General features: G+C 48.6%; 1 protein-coding gene across 1 annotated transcript; it reads left to right on the top strand.

The window, feature by feature from the left end:
- Nucleotides 1–695: 695 nt before the first annotated feature.
- fgf17 (fibroblast growth factor 17) lies at nucleotides 696–11,381 on the top strand (the record flags this gene model as incomplete). Its single annotated transcript, XM_079251171.1, has 6 exons — nucleotides 696–732; nucleotides 960–1,044; nucleotides 2,717–2,753; nucleotides 2,859–3,036; nucleotides 7,250–7,356; nucleotides 11,094–11,381. 6 exons carry the CDS (start codon nucleotides 696–698, stop codon nucleotides 11,379–11,381), a joined length of 732 nt encoding a protein of 243 aa, XP_079107297.1.
- Nucleotides 11,382–11,582: the final 201 nt, after the last annotated feature.

Genomic DNA, 11,582 nt, shown 5'->3' with positions numbered 1-11,582 from the left:
GATTTACGTCGAAGAAACGACCCGAAGTCTGGTGATGAAAACACGACTCAGCAGCGATGTTCTGCTGCAGCGGGATACAGCTAGCTAAACATTCCTCTGTGTGGCGCTAAATTTACACCTCATAACATCCTGCTGGGCTCTCCACCACCACTCAGTTTCTGTTAGCAGCCCTCACGACACGCTAGCAGCCTTCACGACACGCTAGCAGCCTTCACAACACGCTAGCAGCCTTCACGACGTGCTAGCAGCCTTCACGACGTGCTAGCAGCCTTCACGACACGCTAGCAGCCTTCACAACACGCTAGCAGCCTTCACGACGTGCTAGCAGCCTTCACGACGTGCTAGCAGCCTTCATTACATTTAAGCAGCCTCCACTACATGCTAGCAATCTACTCTACATGCTACTAGTCATCATTACATACTAGCAGCCTTTGCTACATATAACCAGCCTTCACAACATGCTAGCAGCCCTCACTACAGGCTGCTAGCAGTCGTCACGAAATGCTACTAGCCATCATTACATGTTAGCAGCCTCCACTACATGCTAGTAATCTGCTCTACATGCTAACAGTAATCATTACATGCTAGCAGCCTTCACAACATGCAAGCATCCTTCACTACATTCTGGCGCTAAATGCTACGTGAGGGTTTGTAGGGAGGAATGGAAATAGCCTTCTAGATGGGTCAGTGCCACTATGATGTACGAAGCCAATGAAGCCGACTTCGAAGCACGTAGACCCTGAACTGGGACTTAGCTAAAGTTTGCAAAGCTACTTTGCTAGCAACTAAACATCAGCTACATGCAGTTACCTAATGTGACTTTGACATATATCTAATAAAAATCACACTATTGGAAATACACCCACAGGTTAATTTATTAAGTATGTGTAGACACTTTTAACACAGATATCTTTTCAGCCAATCCCACGGAAGCTTTTAGCTGATCGATCTCTGTGAAGATGACTTGCAGGAGCTCAAAGTGAACATCAGAATGAGGAGGAAAGAGGATTTAAGTGACTTTGACCAGTTGGAGATGATGGAAAGGTAACGGGAAGTTCCCAGCAACGTATGCCGGGTAAACCAGCGATGCCTCTTCTGTCAGGCTACAAACTCAGGCTACAGCTGACAGAAAATCATCTAAACTGGGCAACAGAAGACAGGAAGACACCTGCGCAGAAGAGATTCTCGTGTGGGAAGTTGTTGCATTTCATGAACCTCCATGTCAGTTTTTTTTCCTATATCAAGTTACCTAAACGTGGTGCTGACAACACGGCATAGCTGGAGATCTGTGAGCTCCACGGCGATGACAGCAGGTTATGCTAAACTCCTCCCACTGTGAAGGACACCATCAGGCTAGAAGAATCCCTGCACTGAGGTCTGAACGGCTGCTCTACAATCCGCTTGTCTAAAGCCAGGACCTTTCATACAGGATGCGGTCCAGCGTGGTCCTGCTGGACCGGTTCTCCTGTTCCACCATCAGGATGCGGTTCAGCGTGGTCCTGCTGGACCGGTTCTCCTGTACCACCATCAGGATGTGGTTCAGCATGGTCCTGCTGGACCGGTTCTCCTGTACCACCATCAGGATGCGGTTCAGCGTGGTCCTGCTGGACCGGTTCTCCTGTTCCACCATCAGGATGTGGTTCAGCGTGGTCCTGCAGGACCAGTTCTCCTGTTCCACCATCAGGATGTGGTCCAGCATGGTGGAAGGTCTTCCCTGAAAGAGACGTTGTCTGGATGGGAGCAGATGTTTCAGCATTGATGGAGCTTCCCAGATGTGGAAGCTGCCCACGCCATCGGCACTAATGCAACCCCATCCCATCAGAGATGCAGGCTGATAACAAGCTGGATGCTCCCTCTCCTCTTTAGTCTGCAGGACACGCCGTCCATGCTGTCCACAAACTATTCCACATCTTCATCCAGGTTTCCACTCAGAACATTTTAAATGAGCTTTGGTCCAGAGAAGACGGCGTGTTTCTGGATCCTCTTCACATATGATGGAGCTTTAACCTGCATGAACTGGGTTCACACTGGTTTCTGGATGAGTCCATGTACTGGTTTCCAGTAGAGAACCATGTTATAATGCAGAACATCACCAGCATCCAGCCTGGTCCCAGAATACAGAGATTCCTTCTGATTCTCTGAATCTCCTGATATTCTACAGTGTAAATGATGGGATCTTCTAAGTCTGCGCAATTTAGCCTTAAGGAACATTTTACTGAATCTTTTACTACATTAGTGTGGGGGGGACAACCCAGCAGCTTCTGCTCTAACAGCATCCTGCTCGTCACGATGCTGATTGGACGGTGCGGAGCTGAGTGCGCGCGCGCGCGCGTGTGTTTTAGCACCTATTCGCCACACCCCCTGCTGCTGTTTTAAACCCAAAGCAGCAGAGATGATGAGCATCAGACCTGCTGAAGCTTCCAGCAGAACTTCCTCCAGCCGGCATGAAGCCGCAGAACCGGGACCCGAACTGGGACCCGCCCCCCCTCCCGGATCGGGATTAATGGATCTTTGAGGAGATTTGTGTGTTTAAAAGCAGAGATCTGATGGAGAGACAGACTGAAGATGTGCGTGTGTTGCTGAGAGGACCGAGATGTTTGTGATGAAGCCTCGCGGTGTTTTTCTGTAAGTCCTGCAGCTCTGCTCCACAACCCCCCCCCCCCCCCCCCCCGAAACCCTGAAGCCCTGAAACCTGCTTCTCCTCTTGCTTCGCCAGGTCCTTCCACCTCTTTGTGTTCTGGAGCCAAACTCAGGTAAGAAGGCAGAAATCCAGAGCTGCAGAGAGAAACTCATCCCGGATCTTCCAGCTCCGACTAGACAAACAAAATCCTCTATTTTATTTTTCCCTTCATAAAAAGGGGGAGAATCACCGCTCTGCTACTTTTAACCAGCATGTGAGGAACCAGGGGGGGGCCCCGGACCCCCTCAGCCGCCGCCAGGTCCGGGTCTACCAGCTCTACAGCCGTACCAGCGGGAAGCACGTCCAGATCCATGGAAGGAGGGTCACAGCGACCGCCGAGGACGGCAGCCTGGAAGGTAAGACCTGGTCCCGGTCCGGGAGGGGTCCGGTAGGGGTCTGCAGGGTTCCGCAGGGTTGCACATGGTCCCCATGAAACTGGGTTTTTCTTCTGAAGCTCGTTTCCTTCCCGAAAAGTAAAGCTAGAATATTTTTTCACTTTAAGGCAACAAGAAGGAAAAATGTATGAATCTGGAAAAAATCAGGATAAATTTCTGATAAAAATTGGGATAAACCAGACTTCCAGGCTGAATGTTTGGGATAAAACAGACTTCCAGGCTGAATATTTGGGATAAAACAGACTTCCAGGCTGAATATTTGGGATAAAACAGACTTCCAGGCTGAATATTTGGGATAAAACAGACTTCCAGGCTGAATATTTGGGATAAAACAGACTTCCAGGCTGAATGTTTGGGATAAAACAGACTTCCAGGCTGAATATTTGGGATAAAACAGACTTCCAGGCTGAATATTTGGGATAAAACAGACTTCCAGGCTGAATATTTGGGATAAAACAGACTTCCAGGCTGAATATTTGGGATAAAACAGACTTCCAGGCTGAATATTTGGGATAAAACAGACTTCCAGGCTGAATATTTGGGATAAACAGACTTCCAGGCTGAATATTTGGGATAAAACAGACTTCCAGGCTGAATATTTGGGATAAAAACAGACTTCCGGGCTGAATATTTGGGATAAACCAGACTTCCAGGCTGAATATTTGGGATAAAACAGACTTCCAGGCTGAATATTTGGGATAAAACAGACTTCCAGGCTGAATATTTGGGATAAAACAGACTTCCAGGCTGAATGTTTGGGATAAAACAGACTTCCAGGCTGAATATTTGGGATAAAACAGACTTCCAGGCTAAATATTTGGGATAAAACAGACTTCCAGGCTGAATATTTGGGATAAAACAGACTTCCAGGCTGAATATTTGGGATAAAAACAGACTTCCAGGCTGAATATTTGGGATAAAAACAGACTTCCAGGCTGAATATTTGGGATAAAACAGACTTCCAGGCTGAATATTTGGGATAAAAACAGACTTCCAGGCTGAATATTTGGGATAAAAACAGACTTCCAGGCTGAATATTTGGGATAAAACAGACTTCCAGGCTGAATATTTGGGATAAAAACAGACTTCCAGGCTGAATATTTGGGATAAAAACAGACTTCCAGGCTGAATATTTGGGATAAAAACAGACTTCCAGGCTGATTATTTGGGATAAAACAGACTTCCAGGCTGAATATTTGGGATAAAACAGACTTCCAGGCTGAATATTTGGGATAAAACAGACTTCCAGGCTGAATATTTGGGATAAAACAGACTTCCAGGCTGAATATTTGGGATAAAAACAGACTTCCAGGCTGAATATTTGGGATAAAACAGACTTCCAGGCTGAATATTTGGGATAAAACAGACTTCCAGGCTGAATATTTGGGATAAAAACAGACTTCCAGGCTGAATATTTGGGATAAAACAGACTTCCAGGCTGAATATTTGGGATAAAACCAGACTTCCAGGCTGAATATTTGGGATAAAACAGACTTCCAGGCTGAATATTTGGGATAAAACAGACTTCCAGGCTGAATATTTGGGATAAAACCAGACTTCCAGGCTGAATATTTGGGATAAACCAGACTTCCAGGCTGAATATTTGGGATAAAACCAGACTTCCAGGCTGAATATTTGGGATAAAACAGACTTCCAGGCTGAATATTTGGGATAAAACAGACTTCCAGGCTGAATATTTGGGATAAAACAGACTTCCAGGCTGAATATTTGGGATAAAACAGACTTCCGGGCTGAATATTTGGGATAAAACAGACTTCCAGGCTGAATATTTGGGATAAAAACAGACTTCCAGACTGAATATTTGGGATAAACCAGACTTCCAGACTGAATATTTGGGATAAAACAGACTTCCAGGCTGAATATTTGGGATAAAAACAGACTTCCAGACTGAATATTTGGGATAAAACAGACTTCCAGGCTGAATATTTGGGATAAAACAGACTTCCAGGCTGAATATTTGGGATAAAACAGACTTCCAGGCTGAATATTTAGGATAAAACAGACTTCCAGGCTGAATATTTGGGATAAAAACAGACTTCCAGGCTGAATATTTGGGATAAAACAGACTTCCAGGCTGAATATTTGGGATAAAACAGACTTCCAGGCTGAATATTTGGGATAAAACAGACTTCCAGGCTGAATATTTGGGATAAAACAGACTTCCAGGCTGAATATTTGGGATAAAAACAGACTTCCGGGCTGAATATTTGGGATAAAACAGACTTCCAGGCTGAATATTTGGGATAAAACCAGACTTCCAGGCTGAATATTTGGGATAAAACAGACTTCCAGGCTGAATATTTGGGATAAAACAGACTTCCAGGCTGAATATTTGGGATAAAACAGACTTCCAGGCTGAATGTTTGGGATAAAACAGACTTCCAGGCTGAATATTTGGGATAAAACAGACTTCCAGGCTGAATATTTGGGATAAAAACAGACTTCCAGGCTGAATATTTGGGATAAAACAGACTTCCAGGCTGAATATTTGGGATAAAAACAGACTTCCAGGCTGAATATTTGGGATAAAACAGACTTCCAGGCTGAATATTTGGGATAAAACAGACTTCCAGGCTGAATGTTTGGGATAAAACAGACTTCCAGGCTGAATATTTGGGATAAAACAGACTTCGAGGCTGAATGTTTGGGATAAAAACAGACTTCCAGGCTGAATATTTAGGATAAAACAGACTTCCAGGCTGAATATTTGGGATAAAAACAGACTTCCAGGCTGAATATTTGGGATAAAACAGACTTCCAGGCTGAATATTTGGGATAAAACAGACTTCCAGGCTGAATATTTGGGATAAAACAGACTTCCAGGCTGAATATTTGGGATAAAACAGACTTCCAGGCTGAATATTTGGGATAAAAACAGACTTCCGGGCTGAATATTTGGGATAAAACAGACTTCCAGGCTGAATATTTGGGATAAAACCAGACTTCCAGGCTGAATATTTGGGATAAAACAGACTTCCAGGCTGAATATTTGGGATAAAACAGACTTCCAGGCTGAATATTTGGGATAAAACAGACTTCCAGGCTGAATGTTTGGGATAAAACAGACTTCCAGGCTGAATATTTGGGATAAAACAGACTTCCAGGCTGAATATTTGGGATAAAAACAGACTTCCAGGCTGAATATTTGGGATAAAACAGACTTCCAGGCTGAATATTTGGGATAAAACAGACTTCCAGGCTGAATATTTGGGATAAAAACAGACTTCCAGGCTGAATATTTGGGATAAAACAGACTTCCAGGCTGAATATTTGGGATAAAACAGACTTCCAGGCTGAATATTTGGGATAAAACAGACTTCCAGGCTGAATATTTGGGATAAAACAGACTTCCAGGCTGAATATTTGGGATAAAAACAGACTTCCGGGCTGAATATTTGGGATAAAACAGACTTCCAGGCTGAATATTTGGGATAAAACCAGACTTCCAGGCTGAATATTTGGGATAAAACAGACTTCCAGGCTGAATATTTGGGATAAAACAGACTTCCAGGCTGAATATTTGGGATAAAACAGACTTCCAGGCTGAATGTTTGGGATAAAACAGACTTCCAGGCTGAATATTTGGGATAAAACAGACTTCCAGGCTGAATATTTGGGATAAAAACAGACTTCCAGGCTGAATATTTGGGATAAAACAGACTTCCAGGCTGAATATTTGGGATAAAAACAGACTTCCAGGCTGAATATTTGGGATAAAACAGACTTCCAGGCTGAATATTTGGGATAAAACAGACTTCCAGGCTGAATGTTTGGGATAAAACAGACTTCCAGGCTGAATATTTGGGATAAAACAGACTTCGAGGCTGAATGTTTGGGATAAAAACAGACTTCCAGGCTGACTGAAGGAGTTTTTTCTGCAGAAACCTTCAGAAAGTTTAGACAGTTTTTACTAATTTTCTGATTCTTGATGAAAAAACAAACTTTTCTCCACAAGTTCAGCCAGAAGATCACCCACAGCAGAGAGGGCTGCAGACCCCACGCTGTGGGGGTTAGGGTGTGGGGGTTTTGCGGGGTGTTTAGGACTGTATGTTAATCCAGAAGCTGGTCTGGCGGCTGATTAGGACCCCTTGTCTCTCAGGTCCAATACACACCTCGCTGCCAGAAGATGTAAAACCTTTTTGTGTTTCTGCAGCTCGGCTCTTCGTGGAGACGGACACGTTTGGCAGCCGCGTGCGCATCCGGGGCGCAGAAAGTGGGCGGTACCTGTGTATGAACCGGAAGGGGAAGCTCGTGGGGAAGGTAAACATCTGGAGGAGCTTCATGCAGAACATCTGACATCTGTCAGCTGCAGGTCTGCTGGGGTTCTGGTGGGTTCTGGTGGGGGGGGGGATGACGTGTCTGGTGAAGAAACGAGGGGTTCAGATTCACATGACGAAGTGAAGTTAAATCACCATCTCCCGCTTATCCGGAGTCGGGTCGCGGGGGCAGCAGCCTAAACAGGGAAGCCCAGACTTCCCTCTCCCCAGCCACATTTGCCAACTCTGCGAGGGGGATCCAGAGGCGTTCCCAGGCCAGCCGAGAGATATAATCCCTCCAGCGTGTCCTGGGTCTTCCCCGGGGTCTCCTCCCAGAGGGACGTGCCTGGAACACCTCACCAGGGAGGTCCAGGAGGCATCCTGACCAGATGCCCGAGCCACCTCAACTGGTTCCTCTCGATGCGGAGGAGCAGCGGCTCTACTCTGATCTCCTCCCGGATGACCGAATTCCTCACCCTATCTCTAAGGGAGAGCCCGGCCACCCTGCGGAGGAAACTCATTTCAGCCGCCTGTATACGAAATCTCCTTCTTTCGGTCACGACCCACAGCTCATGACCATAGTTGAGGGTAGGAACGTAGATCGACTGGTAAATCGAGAGCTTCACCTTCTGGCTCAGCTCCTTCTTCACCACGACAGACCGGCGCAGAGTCCACATTACTGCAGACGCCGCACCGATCCGTCTGTCGATCTCACACTCCATCCTTCCCTCACTCGTGAACAAGACCCCGAGATATTTAAACTCCTCCACTTGAGGCAGGACCTGACTCCCGACCCGGAGAAGACAATCCACCCTATTCCGGCTGAGGACCATGGTCTCAGATCTGGAGGTGCTGATTCTCATCCCAGCCGCTTCACACTCGGCCGCGAATCGCTCAAGTGAGAGCTGGAGATCACGACCAGATGAAGCCAACAGGACCACGTCATCTGCAAAAAGCAGGGACCCAATCCTGAGGCCACCAAGCCGGATCCCCTCAACACCTCGGCTGCACCTAGAAATTCTGTCCATGTAAGTTATGAACAGAATCAGTGATAAACAAATCCGACTTACTACAGGCAATGGAGACCAAGCTCTGACATCTGTCGTACAGGGACCGGACAGCTCGTACAAGGGGGTCCGGTACCCCATACTCCCGGAGTACCCCCCACAGGAGCCCTCTGGGGACACGGTCGAACGCCTTCTCCAGGTCCACAAAGCACATGTAGACTGGTTGGGCAAACTCCCATGCCCCCTCCAGGACCCCAGAGAGGGTATAGAGCTGGTCCACTGTTCCGCGACCAGGACGAAAACCGCACTGCTCCTCCTCAATCCGAGATTCGACTATCCGGCGGACCCTCCTCTCCAGGACCCCTGAATAGACCTTACCAGGGAGGCTGAGGAGTGTGATCCCCCTGTAATTGGAACACACCCTCCGGTCCCCCTTCTTAAAAAGGGGGACCACCACCCCAGTCTGCCAATCCAGCGGTACTGCCCCCGATGTCCACGCGATGCTGCAGAGGCGTGTCAGCCAGGACAGCCCCACAGCATCCAGAGCCTTAAGGAACTCCGGGCGGATCTCATCCACCCCCGGGGCCTTGCCGCCAAGGAGCTTTTTGACCACCTCAGTGACTTCAGCCCCAGAGATAGGAGAGTCCACCCCTGAGTCCACCAGCTCTGCTTCCTCATCGGAAGACGTGTTGGTAGGATTGAGGAGGTCTTCGAAGTATTTCCTCCACCGACCCACAACATACCGAGTTGAGGTCAGCAGCTCCCCACCTCCACTGTACACAGTGTTGACGGAGCCCTGCTTCCCCCTCCTGAGCCGCCGGATGGTGGACCAGAATCTCCTCGAAGCCGTCCGGAAGTCTTTCTCCATGACCTCGCCGAACTCCTCCTATGTCCGAGTTTTTGCCTCGGCAACAGCCGAAGCCGCATGCCGCTTAGCCTGTCGGTACCCATCAGCTGCCTCCAGAGTCCCACAGGCCAAGAAGGCCCGATAGGACTCCTTCTTCAGCTTGACGGCATCCCTCACTGCTGGTGTCCACCAACGAGTCCTGGGATTACCGCCACGACAGGCACCAACAACCTTACAGCCAGAGCTCCGGCCGGCCGCCTCAGCAATAGAGACACGGAACACAGCCCATTCAGACTCAATGTCCCCCGCCTCACTCGGGACATGGTTGAAGCTCTGCTGAAGGTGGGAGTTGAAGCTCGCTCTGACGGGGGACTCAGCCAGACGTTCCCAGCAGACCCTCACAACACGTTTGGGCCTGCCAGCTCTGACCAGCTTCATCCCCCACCATCTGAGCCAACTCACCACCAGGTGGTGATCAGTTGAAGCTCCGCCCCCCTCTTCACCCGAGTGTCCAAGGCATGTGGCCGCAGGTCCGACGATACAACTACAAAGTCGATCATTGAACTGCGGCCCAGGGAGTCCTGATGCCAGGTGTACATATGGACACTCTAATGTTGGAACATGGTGTTCGTTATGGACAATCCATGACGAGCACAGAAGTCCAATAACAAAACACCATTTGGGTTCAGAGGGGGGGTCCATGCCTCCCAATCACTCCCCTCCAGGTCTCACTGTCATTGCCCACGTGAGCATTGAAGTCCCCCAGCAGAACAATGGAGTCCCCAGAAGGAGCACCCTCCAGCACTCCCTCCAAGGACCCCAGAAAGGGTGGGTACTCTGAACTGCTGTTCGGTGCATAAGCACAGACAACAGTCAGGACCCGTCCCCCCACCCGGAGGCGGAGGGAAACTACCCTTTCATCCACCGGGGTAAACCCCAACGTGCAGGCACCAAGCTGGGGGCTGATGAGAATGCCCACACCTGCTCGGCGCCTCTCACCATGAGCAACTCCAGAGTGGAAGAAAGTCCAGCCCCTCTCGAGGGTTCTGGTTCCAGAGCCCAAGCCATGCGTCGAGGTGAGTCCAACTATATCTAGCCGGAACCGCTCAACCTCGCGCACAAGCTCAGGCTCCTTCCCCACCAGAGAGGTGACGTTCCACGTCCCTAGAGCCAGCTTCTGCAGCCGGGGATCGGACCGCCAGGGTCCCCGCCCCTTGCTGCCGCCCAGCTCACATTGCACCCGACCCCTACGGCTCCTCCCGCAGATGGTGAGCCCACGGGAGGTGGGGCCCATGTAACCCTTTCGAGCTGAGCCTGACCGGGCCCCATGGGCGAAGGTCCGGCCACCAGACGCTCGCTCTCATACCCCGCCTCCAGGCCTGGCTCCAGAGGGGGGTCCCGGTAACCCGCCATAAAGCCCCCGACAACATAGCTGCTTGGATCTTCAGGACACACCAACCCCTCCACCACAATAAGATGGCGGCTCAGGGAGGAGGAAGAGAAATCAGGAAGAATAAAAGATCTTTTTGTTCCACAGAAGGATCATTTCTGGCAGGAAACGAAGCTGCATTCACGTTACATTACAGATTAATTAGAATAAAATGATGATTTTTATTATTTATTTGGCTCAAATATTTTAAATAGGATCTCAGATCATTTAAGTGTTTTTTAAACACAAAAAGAAAATATTTATTTTTAAAAAAGCATAAAATTATACATTAAGTGATTGATTAAATAAAAATACATAAAAATAATATAAATAGAATAAAACTGAATAAAAAATAATTTAAAAATTTGAGGCAGTTTATCACAAATATTTATTTGATAAAAAAAAAAAGATTAATTTTGTGCTTTTATGAACCCCACCCCCGCCCCCCATGTCTGCAGCCGCGTGCACGCAGCAGAGACTGCGTCTTCACCGAGGTCGTGCTGGAGAACAACTACACGGCGCTGCAGAACGCCCAGCACGCCCGCTGGTACGTGGCCTTCAGCAGGACCGGCAGGCCCATCAGGGCCTCCAGGACCAGGGAGAACCAGAGGGAGGTCCACTTCATCAAGAGGCTGCACGCGGGCCCCCACCCCTTTCCCAACACCGACCAAAGCAAACACTTGGACTTCATCCGACTTCCGGGCGCGCGGCGCGCCAAGCGGAACCGGAAGGGGGCGAGCAGCTGAAGCTGCAGGACTCCGATGTTTCTGGGTTTTCTGGGATCTGGGTGGAAATGATCCGGTGTTCCGACAGGAAGGAGGTTGGGGTTGAGGTTCCTGCTGAAGCAGATCTTCCAGGTTCTTGAGAAATATCTTCATTAAACATCTTCAGAAATGTGAAACGGAGGAACTTCCAGTGGACCGAGTCCGAACCAGAACCACCTGGAG

Source organism: Telmatherina bonti (genome assembly GCF_933228915.1).
Source record: "Telmatherina bonti genome assembly, chromosome: 13".
In the NCBI taxonomy this organism is placed as follows: domain Eukaryota; kingdom Metazoa; phylum Chordata; class Actinopteri; order Atheriniformes; family Telmatherinidae; genus Telmatherina; species Telmatherina bonti.
Note: the sequence above shows the minus strand (reverse complement) of the source record. Positions and strands in the feature narration are given on the sequence as shown.